Genomic DNA, 22,934 nt, shown 5'->3' with positions numbered 1-22,934 from the left:
GAGCAGGTGGACAGAACTAATTACAAAGCACAGGTCTGATAAATGGCTGCACTGATCAATAGATAGAAAGGAGCACAATAAAAATGATAAATGGGTTTCATCTTCTTTTATGTTCATTTAATAGCACTTCTGCTCTTGTGAACAGTGCTTCAAATCATGCTATAGGAGTGTAAGTGCACCCATCCCAGTGGTGTCCTTTGCTGTACCCCAGAGGGAGAGATTGGAGTCTGGATGAGGGAGGAGGGGGCCCATCACTGACAGGAAGTGCACCAAGTGCCACTCTGCCACTGGAGACTGTTCGTGTCAAAGTGCTGCCATTGTTCTTACAGACCTAAAAATAAGAACCTGAAAAGAGTTTTTTTTTCTTTTTTTTCTCTTCACTCCAACATTCCAACATTCGGCTTCAAATCAAGTATCACGAGAATAAGTCTTTCACAATCCGAACACAGCAGTGAGACGTGTTGATTACCTCCAGAGATACAAAGGTTTGGTGAGGATGTGGTGAGCTCCAAACAGGGGCTGTGCAGACAAGAACTCCAGAGGATGACGCAAGAGATACTGTGTATAGTATGTTAATATTTATAGCTTTCGTACATAGAAAAGTATCAAAATAAACAGGTGTAATACATTATTTTGAAGAACATTTAAAGAACAAACAAATCAAACTACAATCAATGTTCTGCTCATGTGTGTTTTGTGTTGTGTGAACAGTTTAACAGAGACTGGACCAATCACAGGGCAGCATTTTGGTTCGAGAGGAAGGTGATGGACGTAGTTTGGCCAATTTGAGTGAAAATGCATACTAATTTCTTTTTGGAAAATGTGCCGAGAGAAGGATTATGTGGATTTGTGGATGGGAAAAATTCATTAATGCTATACTGTGGAACATTCCAGGCAAAACAATAGTATTTCCAAACAAGCAAATGGCAAACCCTCCTCCAGAAAGAGTCCTCAACACTGCATCATAGTAAATCCGACACATGTAGTTTATACATTGGTAACATCAGTCATCTATAGCACTCATTCCTGTCCAGAACCCCACTTTTTGCTTCTCGTACGTTGCTCTTTGTGACGTTCAAAAGCCCCACGCCATCAGTCACTCAAATTCAGCCTCAAAAAGATTAAAGACTAGACGCAACCTCTCCTACACACCCCCCACCGGGACGCAGGGAGGGGAGGTGGGATCTCTCATTCACAGAGTGCAGAAGAAAGATGATGTTCTCACACATGTGGCCAAACCAAGATGGCGTCTGTGCACTTCATTAGCAGCATCCTCCCTGAGAGTTAGATCTCCCCCAAAACCCCTCTGTTACCCGCAGCCTGTCACCTGTCAAGTGTTTCTCATCGGCAGCTCAGCAGGTCACGACGCACCCCTCAAAACCAAAACCAGACTGTTCTAGGGCACTGTGCACTTCTGCTGTTCTATCCTTGGGCAAGACACTCAGATTAAGTGAAAAGATGAGCCTGAAACTACAGTATAAGGTGCAGGGAAGGGTATGATCTATTTACTATTTCAAAGTGGAAAAGAAAATAGGATTAATGGAACCTAATGCCACTGATTATAACTTGATATTTGCAGATTTCCCAATGGAGGCAATAGCACACACATCCATTGCCTGTCTTAAAGGTCAAAATCATTATACCATTATAGACTTGGCACAATATCATTACACATTATTACACTTACACTACTTAGTCTTGAATAAAGCAATAGATTAGAAAGTAAAATGGACGGGCAGCATGTCAAAAGAGAGACACAGTTCATTTGGCAGTTTCAACACTTTCCTGCATTAAATTTCATTGCAAAACTTAAATCAGATACACATTTTTGCAACTTATCTGCTAAAAACAACTGGCTCTTCAGTGTACAAGCCCTACTTCCCTCTTTTGCCATTAGGACATTCGTGTTACCACAACGACAGGGCAGGTCAGAAGTCACTGTTCGTGTGGAGAGAGCACAGAGTATTTTTCTGTGAGTGCCACAAATAACATGGCACAGGGCTGGGGAGTGGACGAGAGAGGTCTTTTATGTGCCTATCATAATTATTTTTACACAAAAGGTCAAAAAAGCACGTTAAAGCACATAATAAAGTCAAAAGACAACTACAGAATAACTATGGTTTAATAAAGGACAATTTTAAGCTTATGTTGTTGAGTTGTGTTTTGCTACATCCATTAATCCAAAATCTTCTTCATTTAATTCAAGAAATTTAAAGAGATTTAAGGAGTTGATCTAAAAAGTGTTTTCTAAATGGCATTGTTGTAATTACCAATGCAGGATGTGATAGCAAATGTCTTCTCCTGCGATGACAGCCACAGCCACGTTAATAGTCCCTCCAATTTACAAGGGAATGTGTCGTGCTACATTCTTGCAGTACAAAAGAGAGTCCCCACTTTGCTCTTTACAAATCAAACTTTTTTTTTTTTTTTTTTTGGCAGTGACTTCTGAGACACACGTCGCTGCTCTGTCTATTTCACGCACTCTTGACATCAAAAATACAACTCCACAAAATATTCCCAAGCAAGAAGGGATTGAAATGTAAAATACAGACATGCATTTTCTTCAACATGAGACTCAGAAGAAAAACACATCATGTCTCCAATGGAAACATGTCCAAATTCAAGCTAATAAAATTGTGCTTTAATAAGAGAAGAGAGTTTTAATTAAAATTACCCTAAAAAATAATACATTGCCTATTTAATTCTACCCTGCAAAGCCATGTTTTCTCCAACACTTGCATGGTTACTTAGGTTTTCTTTTGTGAAAAGTAGGAACAACATGGTTATTGCTGGGAAATGAACTTGCTTGCATGTTTTATACAACAGTGTAACAATGAAAATGTTGTTGATAATTCCACTTAAAGTTTCAGGTGACTGGTGGGGAGTCACGTTTGGAGTTTCCCAGTGGTCACTACATATACCCCACAGTATCAGGACTTCCTTAGGTTAGGTCTGGAAAAATGTAAAACAAGGGACATGTTTGAGCCGCCACTGGACACTGGAAAAATTGTAATTCTGCTGCAAACTTCAAAAAGATCTCTACTTCACAAAATACTACTCAAACATAAAACGTAAACAAAAAGACAACCACATAAAAGTCAATTCACCTGTATTTCTAGTGAACATAGCTACATGCTGATGATAATAACAATAATACCTTGCACTTTACAGACTAATGGAGCCTCTCAAAGTGCTGAACGAGTCATTATTCATTCACATCAGTGGTGACTCCTTTTGTAGCAACATCAGCCTTGGGGTAGATTGACAAAAGTGAGGCTGCTAATCTGTGCCATCAACCCTTCTGACCAATCACCTGCACACACCAGATTCATACAGGCAAGTTGGAAGAAGCGTCTTTACTAAGGGCACAATAACGTGGATTACTACCACATAACACAAACGCTTGTTTTACCACAGCTACTCTTGTTAAAATGTTGAAAGCAGAGTAAAAAGATGTATGGAGAAAACTGTAAACATAAGTTGTCTTGGACAGTATGTCTGGTGTAGGTTTCAGTAGAGTGACAGAGAGGCTGTCGACCTTCTCCAAGTGTCCAGTGATTACCGATAACGGAGATGTGTTGGCCGGCTGACCTGCTAATCAGTCAGGCCAGAGAGGGCACTCTTTCAGAACAAGAGCCTGTCTTTAGTGTAATTAACCACAACACAAAGTGGATAGCAGCTCAACCCAGTGATTGCAGTGCATGTTGGGAATTCACAGGTAAATAATAGCCTTATATCTGGACAATGACCTGTGCTTATTGGTGCTGAAAAGCTCTGCCTCTGCTGTTAATGCCCACTCCAGTGTGCACAGTGTTGAAAACAACATTATTTTCATCTATCCCCCCGAAAACCACACTGTAACCCAATAACTTTACCTGCTCAGGCCTGTAGTGACTCAAGCCAGGCCAAATCAATAAACAGTGTCCCAAGGGAGATGGCACTGTGGCCTTCAAGCAACTGTATCGCAGCCGTGGGGGATGTGGGGGTGTGACACCCACACTTTTTGAAACCAGTTGATCTAACACCCACACTTTATTTCACCATGGTTCTTGACCGGAAAAAGGTGGTTTGCTCTCTCCGGGTGGGTGGTGAGTCTCTGCCCCAAGTGGAGGAGTTCAAGTATCTCGGGGTCTTGTTCACGAGTGAGGGAAGGATGGAGCGGGAGATTGACAGGCGGATCGGTGCAGCGTCTGCAGTGATGCGGTCGCTGTATCGGTCCGTTGTGGTAAAGAAGGAGCTGAGCCGGAAGGCGAAGCTCTCGATTTACCGGTCAATCTACGTTCCTACCCTCACCTATGGTCATGAGCTCTGGGTAATGACCGAAAGGACAAGATCGCGGATACAAGCGGCCGAAATGGGCTTCCTCCGCAGAGTGGCCGGGCGCACCCTTAGGGATAGGGTGAGGAGCTCGGTCACACGGGAGGAGCTCGGAGTAGAGCCGCTGCTCCTACACGTTGAGAGGAACCAGCTGAGGTGGCTCGGGCATCTGCTCAGGATGCCTCCTGGACGCCTCCCTAGGGAGGTGTTCTGGGCATGTCCCACCGGGAGGAGGCCCCGGGGAAGACCCAGGACACGCTGGAGGGACTATGTCTCTCGGCTGGCCTGGGAACGCCTTGGGGTCCCACCGGAGGAGCTGGAGGACGTGTCTCGGGTGAGGGAAGTCTGGGAGTCCCTGCTTAGACTGCTGCCCCCGCGACCCGGCCCCGGATAAGCGGAAGAAAATGGATGGATGGACTTTATTTCACAAAATGGGTGTGAGAGGAGGTCAAACTACAGCATCTGTGGAAAACTTTGAATAAGTTGATTTGAGATCTACATGGTCTCACTCTCTTTCTCTGCCGACACAGTCTGTCACCCTCTCTCTCTTCCTCTCTCTCCCCGCTTACACACACACACCCACACACACATTAGGGGGTGGGTCTGCTGGTGTCGCAGCACTGGACATTAGGATAAGAGCCCTAATGTAGAGACAGCATGACACAGAGATGTGTCCAAGCTCCCTTTAAGTTTATAAAGTATCCGGAAAGATCCAGGAATCATTGAAACAGCCTGTTAAACTCTTCAAACTCAGAGAAGTGCTAAATACATGATGCAATGTGCAGAGTTTTCCACACATGTCAGTCACTTTGAAAATTACTAAAACAGAGACATTTTCTTCCCAATAAGCAGTGAGCTGGCTGATTGAGGACAGGATCTACCAGATCTGAACCAGGACACTGCTAGACCTGTATTAGACTCACAGGACAGCCACAGGACTGTATGAATGTAGACATTATATGTATATTATATATATGTATATTATATATGTATATTACACACACACACTGTATACTGTGTACATACACACACACACTCTACATTGCTTTAGAGATATGTCCCTGCCTTAAATTGTCACTTCCATTGTGCCCTGTTACGTTCTGTACATTTTTACCATTACATATTTTTATTTTTGAGAGCCTACTTTCTGTAAACAATACATATTCCAAATAGCCTACTGTCATCAAAATAAAGCTTTTACATTATATATTCAACAGAAAAGACCTTTTATCTGCAAATGTTTAGCTAAATTGAAAATAATACCTCAACAATTAAGGCTTGTTGGGAAACTGTACCAAACTGATAACTCTATAAGAGCACTAGAAGGACCACCAGAGCTATATGGGACAGAATGCACAAACACACTCTGGTATACCTAATAAAGTGGCCAGCAGGTGTCAGTGAAATACAAAATCATATTACCAGAAATAGACACAAACCAATTAGACATAAGTGATTACGTCTCCACTCATAGCAATAGCTTCTCATTTGCCTCACAGGCTGCAAGGCTTTGCAGCTGAACATAATTGAAAATGTCTCATTAAATAATTATGAGATTTGCAGAATGGTGTTTATGGTGTTATTGTCCACTGCATTTGGATGGTAGATAATGACTGTGATGTAAGTCAAAGGAAGAGGCTAATTGCAAGATTGTAGTCTTGTAGTTTTTGCTTGGGAGAGAAAATAACTATTGTTTAATTAATAAAGAAGCTGCCACGGGCATAATGCCAAACTGTGCCTGCAGCTCCACCAATCACCACTAACTAAACAATAACATTTGCAAAGAAATAAAACAAATGCAAATATTATTTACATTATCAGCAGTAACAAGCTGCATGAAACTGTAAATGTGTTCATAAAAGATTGTTAACATTTGACTGCATGCATTTTTCAACAGTAAACGTGGGCCTGTGTGCTGAGTAAAGGAAAGAGTCTCCCTGAAGGCGGCGCGAGGTATCATTAAGGATTACAGCGGCTGACAGATGTGTCAATATTTGTGAGGCTCTTCTCAAAGCCATGTCAGATCCACGTTTAGCATGAAAGAAGCATGTTGGCCCCCAGGACATATCTCGTGTCAGACGTTTACTTGATAACACAACTTTGTATTCAGTTCAGGTACATTTCCCTGTCAAATTAGAGACTGGTATTGGTATTACTTAGAGTCACAACACATATATACCAAGACATTACACTGCAGGTATCAATTGGGATTCACCATTGGGATATCAACTGGGATTCATACAGTAGGTTACATTTAATTTATGCTTCTATAGACAACCTGTGTTCTCCTGCTCCAGTCTCCAACCGCAAACTGAACTCCTCAACGTGGCAGCTTCATTGAAAACAGCACTAGAAATACCATATTCCCCATAAAACAATTTAAGATCTTATGATTTATTCAGACTCTCATACACCCGAGATTTGCTATGTTTGGTTTTCATGTTGAGATTGCAGTGTCTTTTTTCAGCTCTTGAATGTGAACTTTTGCACCATATTGTTTATTCATGGAGCAAAAACGTGACAAAACCTTTTCTTTCTGAGGGTGCATACCTCACAATAACTCGAGAGCACAGCACTGGAGTTATACTGTAGTAAATGCATCACTGTAGCAAAGGACTCTTTCGTGTATCTTAAAGGGGTATCCAAAATAATAATCTGAAATGATGTTTAGTTCACTTTCTTTGATGCAGATAAATTTGTGTTCTTGAAAAAATTTGTGGTGTGCATTACCAAGTACTCTCTACTGAATTTGAATTTATGAATTTATGTGTAAATGCACTGCACTGTTAGTAGATTAATTTAAAATCCAAATCAAATCTAGTATGTATTATTATTATTATTATTATTATTATTATTATTATTATTATTATGTAGCTTATGGTGAAATCGATTTATTCATTTGCTCAATATCTACTTTTATATCTACCTCTAGTCAAAACGTAGCATTTTCCTCAACTGCATTATTGTGTCCTGTGTTGTGAAAAAAACGTCCAAATACAAAATACGATTACATTCAGCCCCACAGCTACACTCACAGACTTCAAACACAGCAGCCTCCATAGGTCAGCACTTGGACAAAGTGCTTCAATTAGGAAAAAGAAACAGATTCTAGTTCAGGCTACAATGGGCCGGAGGAGCCTCTCTCACCCACACATCTCCGTTATCTCCGGTCCTACAGAAAAGCACATGCCGCCTGCAGCTTTTTCATAACAGACTTGTACAATTGGCACGGCCTGTTTCAATCATTACTCCATACAGTAACAGTGAACATTGGCATCTTTTCCTTGTCATTAATGATTGTTGTAAAGCATCGTCCCATCTGTTAGGTTTTATGTGCTGTTTTATAGGCTGCAGCGCTATGCCTCGTAGATGTAATGATTTCAAATAGGACCGTGGGCCAAGTGTTGAATTAATGCCAGCGCCTCAGCAGCAGCAGGGAGAGCAACATGCTGTAGCCCTCTGACAGCTGGAGACTGGGGGAGGATGATGCATTTGCTGGACACTTTATTAGGTACACCAATGTCGCTACTGTATGTATCCCATGCCCCAACTTTCACTGTGAAATTACTTCAAAAATAAATACTGCTTATTTTACTTAAAGCTACACAGAACAGAAATATAATCTGTACCGGTAAGTAAAACCATACTTATACGGAACAATCTCCATGGATAAGTTTAAAGCCATATATGAAGACAAAGCAGGAAGTGGACCGCTCACAAGAAAAGTTACATAGTGCACCTTTAAGCACCATACTTAAACTTCTATTATTACGTAAATATCCTGTTGTGTTACTACTGTAAGATTGTATTTGCAATATAGTTAAAGTTAAACATTTTTCAACTTAAAACACTAATTCAAAAAAGTCTTAAAATTAAAACTAGCATCTGTAATCCCTGTTGTATTCTCACACGTCACCACTAGATGCTATCTACTTTACTTCTGCCTGATAGTTTGGCCCGAAGAAGACCAGAAAGCACAGATGAGCCGGAACAAATATGAAAAACTGTGCCAGATTTGTGCCAATATGAGTTAACACAAGAAAAGCGTTTTAATATGTGTATATATGAAGCTGTAAATTATACCACGGTCACATTATTGGGTACAAGGCGTAATCATAAAGCAACTATAGAGTGGGGGTATACACAGAATCAGGTACTGTACTGTTATCGTGCTGGTTTGGCCTTCCTGATCCTTCCATTGACAGTCTGTCCCTGAGACCTGAAAGCCGTCAGCAGCCCGTAACAATGACTTCAGTGTTCTGCAGCTTCAGTAAGGAGTGGTTCAAAGAGACCTTCTACTAAACACCGCTGCGTTCAGGGTGTATTGTTTCCTCCTGGCACACAGTTGCTGCTCTGCTCGGTTCTGCTCCGTGAATGGATTGGAGCCATCAAAAAAGATCTGACTTTACTCCTACATCTGCATGATTACGTCAAAGTCTAACATCTAAATTGTCCACAAAGAAATGCTACAATGAGACGCCATGGTAAGAAGACTCTGCAACACTGTAAATCACACGGTCAACTGTTATCAATCAATTGTATAATGTGAATTACACTTTAATCAAACATTTCCATTACATTCTAGTTAACAGTAGTGAGATATTCTGAATTCAAAATCTCTTTCAAAATGTATTCAACAGTCAAATCAAACAGTCGGGGAGTTACATTTTCCTAATATAATGAATAAATTGTAGTTCTGAGCGGTTTTATTAAAATCTACCGTGCAGTTTTTAAGTTTTCTCTGAAGAACCATGTGGGCCTAAAGTTATTTTCCAATGCATATTCAGACTGGAATACAAGGACAGAAACAGCACCGCATTTACATTTAAAATCAGATGAAAACTCACCTCTGAAAAGTAGCAGGTAAAGAGTATGATTCTTACTGTACGTATGAGTATATTTCAGAGAGAGAGGAGGATGCCACTGCCTCTGCCTCACCATTATCAGGTCGGGTCTGGCCTTGTAGTGGGGCCCGGAGCTCCCTGAAGGCAGCTCTTCCCCACAGCTGGGCCCACTTGACATGGAGATGTAATCTGTGTCCTGGGGAGAAACACCAAGGCAGGCACATTTTGTTTTCTTAACAAGACCCTGGCACCGATTCAAATAAACAAGCCAGCATGCACAAGTTACAACTCACACTCCCATTGCACTGAGCAGATAATGTGGAGGAGCAGTTTCCAGACAATGTAAATGTAAAAAAAAAAAGACAGTAATTCTTTCTGCTAAGGAATAGTCCAAATTGCAGATGTGGGTGGGAGAAATGTTAGTAAATTCTCAAGCAGCTTCCACAGGCGTAAACTATTTAGGGTCAAAAACACATGCAGAGATATGAAAAATAATAAAACAGTAATGAAGGGGTAGAGACGCAGCACTTGCAGAGTCTCGTTACATAACTAAAAGGCCTGTCCAAATCCACACCATAGGGACTATTAAAACTAGGGAGAAGAGTTGAGCTGTAAAATGGTTAGAAGACCTGGGAGAGGGATAGAGCACGGACAATGGCAATGACCTGTTTTTAAGAGGATATAAGTCTAGTAGCTGCTTCTAATGGCACTATTATGTTTTTGACTCTTCTAACCAATATTAAAGGTGCACTATGCAACTTTTTCAGTGGAAAGTGTCACCTGCTTGTCCCCACGGAGATGTCATGACCTTCTCTAGAATGTTTCCCATCATTGAACTTATCTACTTTGCATTTATTGTTAATAACATGCATTCTTACAGTGAGCGGGGTCGCCTCTACATAGACCTGACCAGATTGTTTCCATGGAGACAGATAATTTTAATGCCATATTACTGAAGAGTCTAGGCAAAGTTGTAACATATCTATGGAGATAAGCAGCTGGTGTACTCTCCATTAGAAAAGACACATAGTGCTTTGTCAGTCCCCCCTTTTTTCCTCTAATCGCTCGTTATCCTGACACTTGACTGAACTCGGAGATGATGTCACGACTGATGAGCAGTTCATTTTCAAAGGAAAGGGGTCATCCAATTAGAGCGAAAGTGGACAAGGTCACAGTGCATACAAGCACCTGCACATACACGATGAAGCCTGTACCAGCGGACAGCGGGACATGTCAGTATACAAAAGGAAATCAGAAAACTTCAAAGTTATTTTGATTTCAAGAGACACAGTAGGAATAGTAATTTCACAGGCACACACAACCTTTGATGTTTCTTCTCTTACTTTTTTTTCCTGCCTTGAATGTAATAAGGATCTGGACAATTCAGAAAGGCCCCTGGTGAGGACCCAGGACACAGAAGAAACATTAGGAAACATATAGAGATAGTGGACAAAACTATTTTAAGTCTGGGCTTGCACTTATATTGATGCATGCATTGAGCTATAGTAAATTATAAAAGTGGTTATAAAATGTTTAATTTGAGTACTTGGGTCCATAAAGGCCTATACTGGACAGTCCTCCATCACTAAATCAGGCTATATCTTGCCTGATAGCTTTTCAACATAATAGGGGGTTCTGCGGCACATAAAAAATGAATCACGTTCTATAAACTTCAGAGTCCCACAGTGAAACATTCAGGACAAACATAACTGACAGTATAATAATGAAACATTGCAGGAGACTAAAAACACTCACCAATTCAATCGGTTTCTTCAAACAAACAATGCACAATTATCTTATTCAATTGGCACCATTATTATAACGATCTGCTCTCCACCTGCCAGACATTTGACAGCCCGTGCGTTTCAGGAGACAAAGGACTGCCACTGCCAAAAGCGCTTCACTGTCGCGCCAACGCAGCTGTGCGCAGGATAGTGCCACATTCACACGACCAGTATTTAGACAACACGTCCCAGCACAGGGCCGCTGCAGAACACTCACAGAATCACAGGAAAAGAACAAAGCAGTGCACCTGTCCTGACTCAGACACATAGAAGTGAACACCTCTGGAGCAGGGACCGGCCCAGACGCATGCATCTTCACAAACACACACACTACACGCGCTCATTTGTCAGCGCACTGCGGAGCACAAGCAGCCGCTCCGCACGTCATTTATCTGTTGCTGCCACTGGCGTCTGCGCACAATATGGAGCTGTAACAGGCAGACTTCTTCAGGTCAGTGCAGGAGAATAAAGAGCAAACCTGTGTTCATGTCTGTAGGGCCAAAAGAAATAAGTTAAAAAAAACTACCCGTCCCAACTACTCACATTTACCATTAATCTAGACTGTAAAGAGCCCACACAAGTGTTAAATTACAAACATTTTATTCAAAGCATTACAGTGCTCCATTCACAGCTGCAAAATAGACCTTGTATCTGTTTACACCTCCCACAGAGCGTGCATATTAGCATGTGTACTACTGTTTGTTACTTAGTGAAAAGACAAAATAAAGAAGTGGACAGTTCTGAAGAGGATGATCAGTCCAATAACTGGGATAGAACACAAGCTGGTTCCGCTGCATTAAAAAAAAAAAAAAAAAAAAAAAAAAAAAAAAAAAAAAGCATTCTGGGACAACTGGACCAATTTAGACAGACTTTCTTAGCTCATTAACCCACTCTTTCTCCAACAAATGTGTATTACCTTTGATTATAATTTTTTTTTAATAATCTAACTACAACACAAAACAGTCTATTTTACATTACAAACAAATATAAAATATTTATTGGCAAAAAAACAATACATGACAGTGCCAACAAAACAAAAACAAAAAGGCATCTACTACTAGTTGGCAAGTTTTCTGATGTTCATAATCAACCTCTTGCTGTACTCTTTGTGATCCACAGGCTTCACTTCCATCACAGTGGCTTTGATCCTGGACTCATCCTGCATTTAAAGACAAAAAGGGAGCTTGAGGTGAATAAAACGTACCATGACTAATATCAACAGTAGCCATGATACAAAGATGAGTTTTGATGAAAAACAATAGAGACAGACTGAGTGGCAAGTTGCAGGTGTGCTGGTAGAACATGAGCCTGGCGTTAGCAGCCAATGCATGCTCACAGCGGTGCCAGTGGCAGAGAAAAGTGAGCCCACACAGAGGCCTCTTCTGTGGGCGATGCGGGTACAGCCTCTGGCACAAATCCACACTTCCTGCTCACACTCCAGTCCAATCAGGCCTTATATGGGCTTCCTCCAAGAGTACTCAGAGGCCAACGGAACATGTGACCCCAGCTAAGCTATGACAGTGCCCTTTGTGAAAACACTCAGGTAACTCATTATCCTGTCACTCACACACAAAGGACAGCTGTGTAATCTGTCATTACTGTCAACTCTAGTAAAGTCACTGTCAAACAACTGGTAGGTAAAATTATTTAAAAACATGATTCATTTTAAACCATATGTCTGCAAATGTTACTGTTACTTACATTATATGTTTCTAGCTTGACTCTACTGCGGAAGATAAAGGTGTTGAAGTTGGCTTGTTGAAACACTTCGTCAAAGGCAGCTTCATTCTAAAAGCAATAGGAATATTAACATTTAACGGTTTTATTACAATTTATTATGACTTTAAAAAGATCCTATATTACACAAAAAAATTTACTCTTGAGAGTTAAGCCATGTTAAAATGTTACCTCCTCAAAGACATACCTGGAATTGTTTTGTTTCAGTCACACATTTGAGTAATCCTTTATTAGTCTGCTTATATTGTCAAAGCTCAAAATGCTCTGTTCCACCTTGTGATGTCATGAAGCTGTAGTTAACAGCTAATTTTTACCTTTTGTTCGGTAGAGATTGGCAATTCCAGGGCTGAAATGTTTTCTGTTTGAAAGAAGAACCTAGATATGTAGGGTTTGTGTGATAAACGTGTGAATGAAACAAAACAACTCTGAGTATGTTTCTGATGCGGAAACATTAAAAAAAATAATCAGAAAACAACATAATATGGGCTCTTTAAAAAATCAATACCTTTTTTGGTTGTGCTGGTTTGGGGCCACAATAAACTAAAATAAAGACTTGTGCTCAGGTCATTTCCTAAAGGCAGTAATGTATTTTCTCACCGATTCCTTGAGCTGTCCTAGGTAGGCCGAATTCTGGCCCAAAATGGCTTCTGCACTTTCCTGGAAGCAAGTCACCCACTGGTTGTCCCCATAGTCTGCGATGTTTGCCTGCACCAAAGACAAACAAATGAACAACAATGCACAAAATGCTTTAGTCGAGCATTTTAAAGTATCTTGGATGTATCCAATATCACACTTTAAAATACTTTAGCGCAGCTTAGCAAAAGCCTTGTTCCAGAATGCTGCTAATGCATAGAGCGGCAATAGAAACAGCTACAAATTAAATAAGCAAAAGCAGCATTGTGGAGTCAGACCACTATTGTGCAAATGCTGAATAGGCTTTATCACATTACAGTGGTTTTTGGCAATATCTTTCTAATGAAACCTCTGTAATTTATCCTCTGCACTATACTGTATTTTATTGTGCGAGCCTGGGCGATGCTCTAACTCCACTGTCAGGCGGTGGAGTGCAGGCGTAGCAGAAATGCTGAATATAGGTGTCACTTACAGAAAGGATGAGGCGATACTTGAAGTTGGGGAACTCTTTGTCACACTTTTCGCAGCGGAACATGCCATTCTGCTGGTCCACCACTTTCTTATTGCAGTCTTGGCTTGGGCATGCTTGGTAAAGGCAGTTTTCCTTTCGCAAGTACACTATAGTTGCAATGCAGGTGTAGTAATCCGCCTTTGGACAAATGGGAAGAAGAAAATCATTACAACACCAAACAGGCAGAAGAACGAAAATATGAAGGTGAATACTGCAATTAGCAGGAGGGAAAAAAATAAAAATAAATCACAATATGCCCTTAAGGTTAACAGTAATCTACTCCAATATCTCATACATATTCAGACGATCGAGCAGTCTGCCTCTGTCACAAACAGGTGAACACTACAGAAAAAAAAAAAAAAATCTTTCCTGAGAATGTTTTCAATGTTCAAGTGCTGAAGGGGAATTTGGAACATTTCCTTGTATGTCCATCTCACTACTACTATATGAAGGGCCAAAAATGCCATCACTGAAAATAAATACAAGAATAAATGTTGGAATGATTAATAAAAATGTAAACAAATAAATGCATTTAAACATTAAAGCATACATCCTGGGGATTAAAAAGTGAAAATACTATTGTTTTAATATTTCTGTGTTAAAGTATCCATTTTTTAATTTATTTGTATATGTATTTATTTTTACTCATACTCATTTATTTCCACTTTTCTTTGTCATTTAAATGCAAATGAGTGGGCAGGGCTGACAGTACGTTGGGCTTGCAGGCAGCTGCTTCTATTTGGGACGCTGCTGCTGCAAATACCAGTAGTTGTTGTACTAGTATTTGAAGTAATGGGAATAAGTGAAGTAGTATTACTACAGTATTTGCAATAGTAATAGTATTTGCAGAAGTAACAGTAATTGAAATAGCAGTATTTTAAGTACAGTAGTAGTCTTTATAGTAGTAGTAGCATCTGAAGTAGTCGTCTCCCAAATAAACAGGAGGAAAGAGCTGAACGTTCTGTCGATCAGTCAGCCGACCCACTCATTTACATTTAACCGACAAAGAAAAGTCAAAGAATAAATGTGGGAAAAATGTGAAAATGAAAGTGGAAATAAACTCAGTAAATAAAAGTGGAAATACATGAGAATATAAAATATAAATATTTAAAAATAAATTCAAAAAAACTGAAATGTAAAAATAATATTCTAGCTTTTTAGTCCCCAGAATGTATGCATTAATATCTAAATGCATGCATTTATCATCATTTAATTTAATACATTCCAACATTTATTCATTTCCAATTATGTAATTTTAGGTCCTCCATGCTACTATTGCTGTCCTCTCAATGCAAAAATGTTGAGGCTCTGTACTTGCAAATCTTACGTTAATCTGCATCATTTACCTGGCTTGTTGGAAAGATTCAAATGTGCCATTACTGGTATTTTAATGCAGAAATCAGAAATTTGGGGAAAATGTAGTTTAAGTTTACATTGGGAATAAATATTAAGAGCTTTGCCAACATTTTATTCCCATGTAGGCAGTGCATGATATTCCCACCTGAAAACTGAAGGCACCTGTTCTGTGAGCAACTGGCGATCAACCCATCAGTGAAAGCATAATGTTAATGTAATTATATGAACAGAGGAACTGCTCAAGGCTAAACCAATGGGTAATGAGAGTCTTGCTGTAATTAATAGGGAAATTGCATATTTAACCATTAAAAGCCACATGATATAAAACTTCATACTCAGAGGACAATGGGCCAGATTTCAAGTGCTTGTGTAGAGTAGTATTAAACTGCTTCTACTGTGGCTGCCATGATTTAACAAAAATGGCTGGTCTGACAACATATTCTCCTTGTAGTCCAATGAAAGCCAAATATCTCAAATTTTAACCACCGCACGACTACACAACGAGCAGTCAACTTCCGCCCAGGGGTGATTGATTTTTGTGCGCATCTTGATAACGAACAATGCTAAAAAGACGTAATGAGTTTCATCAATGACAAACTAAGTCAATTCAGCAGAAATGTGCCAATGTAGTTGAGGTTCAAGACTCGAACAAATGTGAAAATATCATTAAAAGTACAGAAATATCACTTTATATATTTTTTCAAATTTTTAAAGTATAAACTTCCAAAAAGAGTACACTTTTAATCAGCCTTTTTTGCAGTATTCATTATAAATATACTTGCTGTTAAAATTTCTCGTACCTTCAAACCAGTATTCGCAATATTAGATTTTGATCATTTGCCGATCTCTACCTGCGCCAACTCCCAAAACAGAACCATGGATTTAAGGGAGCCTGGATGTATAAAAGCCCTTAATGACAGTAACAAATGGAAAAGCATTGAGGAGCTGCCAGTGAAGTGTTTAATGACCTGCTTTGATTTAGCACAAACACGCTCCACAACCTCCTCTGCCTTTCCGTACTCTTAATGAATGAAGTCAATGCAGTTTTCATTAGGATGAGATTGACCAGAGCGCTGCAGAAAAGAGGACAGAGCACCTATTTTTGCCTCTGTCATCTGCCTTTAGTAACGCAGTGTCAGACCAGCATACAGCAAGGAGGCACCCGCTGTCAGAGAGGGGACAGGGAGCAGCACCTAAACTGAGACTGTGACACTAAGAGGTAGCATGTGGGACAATTAGGTTCGTCAGTTTAGTCAGAGGTCCTGCAAGGGCTGAACTTTGACCCCCTGCGTGAGACACATCAGGAGGTGCAGAGACAGGATCTTTGTCACAAGATGCACAGAAGGTGAGAGCTTAAAGTTAGAACTTTACTGCAGTGAAGCCAATATATCCCCCTCCAGAGCTTGTTTTTGTGCTACATCTGTGTAAAATGCTTCACTGTTGCAAAACTCTAGTAGAAATGCTTAGACTTGATATAAAAGTGGTGATCCATTTGTCATAATATTTGACCAAATGTTGAATGAACTTATAGATTGAGCTGTATTAAACCAACCTTCTCCCCATGCCCCAGGTGCTCAGTCTTCACATCTGAGAGAGACTTCCAGTTGGTGTTCCCTCCTCCTCCTCCACCCTTCACCTCTGTCAGAGACTGCGCATCCATGGCATGGCCCTCCTTGTCATACCTGGAGATAGAAAATGTTTTATATACAGGATAAAGGCATTTGGGAGTCAAAACAAGCATAATCACATCACTTGGCTGTAATTAGTGCAGTTTCAAATATCCACAAGATTGGAGAAAAGATAAAAGATAAATGTGCATTACAATCTGCAGAAACAAACCTTAAAGACCATTAGTAAACTTGTGGCACATGTAGAAAGCTGGCTGAAGCTGAGAAAGTGGAAGAGATTTAAAAGGATCAATGGCACTTATTAATCAGGTTGCCAGGGGTCCAGCTGTGCACAACAGGCGTGTTGGAGGTGGATACAGGAGCAGTGTGGTGTGCTCTTATAGGCAGGAGATTTGCACATTATTGTTCACTGAGCCTTGTGTAATAATAAGGCAGAGTCCCTCCCTCAAACGTCACAGTGCTCTCTGGTGGCAACAGCTCTCGCAAGAACAATAGCTGGGTTTTAATTGAGTCTGTGAGTGTGGTCTCATCAATGTAAATGATTCAAATGTGAATCAACTCGCACGGCTGAGAGAGGCACGGGGAAGACTAAATAAGCCCTCTACACCAGTGCTTCCCAAAGTAGGGGTCGGGAGGCACTGAGCTGGGAGTCACAAGACGACTTATAAAAGATCATTTTAAAATTATGACATGTTTCTTCATAACAGCACATTACTGTGAAATTTTAGATTAACACAAGGAAATGCAATCATATCTGGATTTTTTTAAACTGAAATCATCACAAACGTCAATTTAATTTTGCTGCGCGGGTCCCAGGATGGTTGCAGGTTGGTTATTTTAATGGTATCAGCCTAAATAGGTCGGGAGCTGCTGCGCTACACCATCAGACACACATTTTAAAAACAGCCGTTTAATCAAATGGATTTCATTCAGTACATTCTAACCTGCGCTGAATTCAAGTGAGCAAACCTAAAACCAAAGCTCAAGGCCCAAATTGGAGGGCATCTGCCTGCCTCTGACCATTTCTTGCGCTATAAAAACTTTGATTAGAACAGATTCAAACCATAAACTAGAAAGGTGTGAAGAGGAAAATTGAAAAAAAAAAAATAATAATGTGGAAAAAAAGATGAGTTGACTCCAGGTTTTCGATACTCCACCAAATGACCGACTGCTCATTTGGGCAAGTCTCAAACTTCTGTAGCAAAATATTATTACACAAGTGATTAACTTTACTGATCCACAAAGGGAAATTACTTAATCACATGATCAAGTCAACTGTTAAAGCATAAATTGCCATTCTTCCCAGGTGGCATACAAGATGCCGCTCTCATCACAGCAGACATCTGTGCTGCTATCAACAAGGGGACAGAGACTGCGGGGTCCAAAAGGAACAAGACGAAAGCTCCAGTGAGGCCACGCTCTAATGCAGTGCTTCTCAAACTGGTGCAAAGGCTTCTGGTCCTACTGCACTTTTAGGCTCAGCTGTATATATGTTGGAATCTGGATCAGTCCTGCTTTGGAGTCAGGGCTTGTCCTGTTTAAGACCTGGCTCACACAGAGTGAAATGATCCTGATTTTATCTTGGAAGACGATTAGGAAGGTAAAACGCATTTCCCCAGATTAACAATGATTTCCATTTATATGTATTGCCGTGGCGAGGAGCTGCACAATGTTGCTAATGGGCAAAAGTTAATCTTGATAACGAGAATCAGAGCATGCACTCTCACAACATGAGTAATGGAAACTGACTTTTATATCCTTAAGAGATGTTTACTTATGTGGATGTAAAGCATTCACAATGAGATATTTTCTATACAGTGGTGTAAGATTTCCTACCAGCCTCGGAGCTTGTACGCCTCTGGGATGTCCGGATTGATCATCAAGGTGCTGCTGAAGGACGCAGAGAGAGACCTGCCCCCAAAGTCGGACAGCTTCGCCCCTTTGATCGCAACAACAGGTTGTCCAATGCCATCAAATTTTTCAGCCTGTAGAGGACAATGTACAAATAAACTCAACTGATTTGACAACACAGAAAAAGCTATGCGAAAAAGTGTGAGGCCTTAAGAGACACAGGATAATAATGTCAACACTGACTTATTTGGACTTGACATTGTTAACAAACTCTTGTGAACTGTGGCAGCCCTTTTGGGACCAGAGTTGTACAATAAACAAACAAAGGCAACAATGAACCTGGTGTTAGAGGACAAGACAGGGAGAAGCAAAACCAAATAAGTACTTAACCATTACAACATTTACTTTTTTCTGTGTATTCACAAAAAAAGAGGAATCTAGCTGAATACTAGAGCAGATATTTTAAATCTTTAAAATAGTATTGAAAAAAACAACAGATTCTCCCATGACGCCCCTTGTGTTATGTTTATACTCACCTCCTCTCCCCACAGAGTGACCGTCACCACCTTCCCCGACATGTCCATCAGGTTCAGGTTGCGCTTGGAAACTTCACGGTTTGTTTTTGTGGTGAGGCGAGTCACCTCCTCAACAGACTTGCACACACCAATCACATCTGCACAGATTGAGAGAAAATAGTAGTATAATAAAAAGGATCAGCTCCTAAACCATTTAATTATTATGTAAAAAAAAAAAAAAAGTTTATATAAATCCTATTTTGCAATTTTATATCAGTACAGAAACTGCATCAAGTCTGAAAGCAAACAGAATTCATAAATTTAATGGCTTGGGCCTGTGTACATCCCAGGGAAAGATTTACCAGTAAAAATAAAAAGTCTGCCCATGTGACTGTCATCTGCAGTGAAATGAAAGTAGGTTTCACACCATCTTACAGGATGGACGGGCGACACCCCCTGGTGGTACAATGTATTTATTTGAATGATTCATTTTGAACCAGGACATTACCATTTGTTTGGACTGTTTTTAAATAGAAAAGGAAATTAGAAGATGTGATATTTTAATAATTAGAACTTTAGATTAACCTATTAATTACTGTAGCAGTCCTCAACTTATATTATTCCAATCTGATATTTAAACAGAAGTCTTGGTTTATTTTCATTATATGAACAAAGAATCAAATCTTCAAATTCTGTTTGAAATTATCCAGAAAAGCCGTTCAGACATCCTACCACATTCATTACCAACAAGCTCAGGTCTGAGTTTCTTACCCAAGATTGAATCCTTTTCTTTCATTTCTAAGTCTCCGATGGTGACAAAGTCACACTGCACCATGGGCACGTCACAGCTGTCTTCACAGGGGATGATAGAAGACTCTCCGTTAAGAGTCATCTCATAATCGTTCTTTACAGATGTGTACTGTTTGTTGGCAATCTTCAGTGATGCTCTGGAGAAGTAGTAAACCTAGAACATAAATTTGGATAGAGCATGTGTTAATCAGTGAAATATTTACCTGAATGAAATGGTGCAAACAAGATAGGACTTCAGAGAGTGGGGGAATCAGCAGCACTGGCTGTGCATAAGCTGCTTATTGTGTGCTACAGTGGTACCAGATGACTCACCGTCTCAGTGCTTTTGATTAAAGCCAGTGACAGCCATTAACAAATCAGTGTGCAGCCAGTTCTGCCTTCAGCTAACCAGGACTAACTCAATCACTGGGAAAAGCCTCACCTTGCCAGCTTCAATTAGCTCATAGAACTTGTCCACTTCTTGGTTGAAGCCAGTGACTCTTATTTCTCCCTACAATAAAAGAAATAATTATAAATACCATTACATTAAAAAAACATGAATTGATGTCATTTGGAAACTCACACTCTCGTCCACAATCTCCATAGAAAACAGTTTTCCATCACCACGAGAATTGCTCCAGGTTCGAATTGTACTTTTATTAGTAACTCGAGCACGAATGGTCCACCTTTAAGTACATCAAGAATTTTATTAACCAGCAGCCTTAATAAATTAAACTTAATAGGATCTCGGCACTCACTTTGACTGGTAGGGGTTTAGACTGGCAATGGGTACAACTTTGGAGCCTCCCCCGGGGGTGCTGGGCATGTTGGATAGGGGCTTCTTTCCCATGTCCCGATTGAAACCTCTGTTGGCTAATTTTGGGAAGACACAAATGCTGCGATTAATGGTGTGCAGAAGCAACACAGCCAGGCATATTATATACCAGTACATGCATGGAAGAGAATAACTCTGCCACTACTATGACCATGACCACCACTTTTGCGAGCCGTCCTAAAGTAATGCTTCCATCCAGGGTAGGGTAATAGTTTTATCATCTTTTTCTCATTTTGTAGGGATGCGTAAACCAGACTTTAAGCAAGATGACTCACACTTCACAGCTGAAGCAAAGTGTGACAAACTGAACTTGCAGAGCCGAGCCAGACTTTAAGAAAGATGCTTAAAAGTGCTGCACACATTGATTTGTGCATCTCAACAGAATTACAGTTCAAAAGTGTCCACTTAAGGCCTCATACTTGTGTCAACCTCTGCACTCCTGGTAATTACTCCCAGAGATCAAAAAGAGAGAAATGATTAAATAACTATGCTGATGGGGAAAGTGCTGTTGAGAAGTCCTACTCCCTGGTGACAGATTAGAGGAGGAGAACCTGCTCTGACACACAGTGGAGACTGCAAATCCCCTCTGACAGCCCGATCGCATGTCTCTCCTGGTGCAAGTTATTTGCAGAGGAGGGGAGGGGAGCTTATGAGAAAAGGCAGAAATAAGTCTCATCTAGTGGGGCATTATAAAGTCATATAAATTTGTAGTGTGTCCAGAATCTGTCCTCTACTTAATAAAAAATAAAATAAGATGATATAAAAGTTGGCATGTTGACAGAATGATGGCAGGGCATCTTCTGTAATTTGTAGTGGAATGCTACCATCTGCTGGTGACATGCAATAATGTCACTCACCTTCATTATTGTTGTTGTTGTTCTGGGGCTGGAGTGGAGCGCGAGGGACTGGGACTGGATTTGACTGTGGTGGCTGCTGTGCTGCTGGTTTCTGACCTGTAAAAACGTGTCCATTGTAAATAAAGTAATTAAGCCACAATTAGACATTCCTCAGTAAGCAGGTATTAATAATAAACTAAAACTGATAAAATGTTTGTTTTTACCTTCAGTGTAAGGAACTGGCTCACCAATCTTTCCACCAACTTGATCCGCTGGCTTTAAAACTTGTATTTCTAGAATAATAACTACTCGCCTGCAAAGAGAAATAGGTCAAAATTGAAAAATGCTGTTCTAGAAAATGGAAAAGTAACAGTTTATAATAATACAGCTGGTAATTGAGAACTTGCCTCCCATCCTTCAGTATGTTAGTTACATGCCGCTTGATCAAACAGATGCAGTGTGGGGCCAGTGTATTGTCCTCAGCCATGTAGTTCAACTGGGTGCAGAGCATAAAGGCTGCAGACACAAGCAAAAAAAGTAATACAAGAAAAATGAGTTTATAAAGGAAACCAAAACCCTCAAAACAATGGAGAAACATAAACTTACAAGTCATGGAGTAACGACCATCACTCATCATGGCCCTAAAACGAGCGGGGCCACTTCCCCCATCAATCTTACGGATATTCTGTCCAGACAAAACAAATATTTACAATAATTCTTACCATTTAAATGCATTTAGTCAGCGAGATGGTATACAATTAACTTACCACCAACTGCAGCACAACGTCGCTGACTGGGTGTCCATTTGCTAAAGCCTAAAAAATAAAAGATAACTCTACGTCTGACAAACAGTTGATACATTTAAAGTTACATTACCGAAATACATATTGAATAGTTTGTGTGGCAACTAAAGCTTCTTTTCTCAACAAACACAGATCAACACGAACAATTCCATCAAAAATAACACAACTGTAGCACGTAAATCACAATAATTCGTGTATAAGAAACTGCTTTACCTCTATTGCGCCTTCTGAGAGCTTCATTATGGCTTTAGAATCGTATAAATGATCGGTAAACTAAAGAAAAGTCGCTCTAAAAGCTCCTCGCTCCTACAGCTGTCTCTACTCAGTGTTTAGTGCGACTGGCGCCAACCACTTTGACAAACGCGCGAAACGATGCACGCGCGCTTCCTGTTTCCGGTCCCGCCCACTGATCAGGGGTCAGTTATCTTCCGTTACCATGGGCGACTTCTACACGATGAGGTACGAGTTTTACACATTTTGTAGCTGATTTGGGGT

General features: G+C 40.3%; 1 protein-coding gene across 1 annotated transcript; it reads right to left on the bottom strand.

The window, feature by feature from the left end:
- Positions 1-11,947: 11,947 nt before the first annotated feature.
- Positions 11,948-22,798, bottom strand: rpa1 (replication protein A1). Its single transcript, XM_033977257.2, has 17 exons — positions 22,653-22,798; positions 22,404-22,451; positions 22,243-22,321; positions 22,044-22,152; positions 21,861-21,949; positions 21,658-21,753; positions 20,724-20,838; positions 20,549-20,651; positions 20,408-20,476; positions 19,948-20,140; positions 19,198-19,334; positions 18,647-18,795; positions 16,735-16,864; positions 13,788-13,964; positions 13,280-13,387; positions 12,647-12,733; positions 11,948-12,104 (listed from the first exon to the last, which is right to left on the bottom strand). The coding sequence occupies exons 1-17, from the start codon at positions 22,677-22,679 to the stop codon at positions 12,003-12,005; spliced, it is 1,818 nt and encodes a 605-aa protein (XP_033833148.1). The 5' UTR covers positions 22,680-22,798; the 3' UTR covers positions 11,948-12,002.
- Positions 22,799-22,934: the final 136 nt, after the last annotated feature.

The sequence above is a fragment of the Periophthalmus magnuspinnatus genome, chromosome 13 (assembly GCF_009829125.3).
Source record: "Periophthalmus magnuspinnatus isolate fPerMag1 chromosome 13, fPerMag1.2.pri, whole genome shotgun sequence".
NCBI classification, from domain to species: domain Eukaryota; kingdom Metazoa; phylum Chordata; class Actinopteri; order Gobiiformes; family Gobiidae; genus Periophthalmus; species Periophthalmus magnuspinnatus.
The sequence above is the reverse complement of the archived record's forward strand: the minus strand, read 5'-3'. Positions and strand labels throughout refer to the sequence as shown.

Coding starts and splice junctions, on each gene's coding strand:
- rpa1 (XM_033977257.2), bottom strand. CDS start 22,679: ATGAAGCTCTCAGAAGGCGCAATAGAG. Junction 21,950..22,043: donor AACATACTGAAGGATGGGAG/GCAAGTTCTCAA, acceptor TTCTCTTTGCAG/GCGAGTAGTTATTATTCTAG. Junction 12,105..12,646: donor TCAAGCTAGAAACATATAAT/GTAAGTAACAGT, acceptor CTTTAAATGCAG/GATGAGTCCAGGATCAAAGC.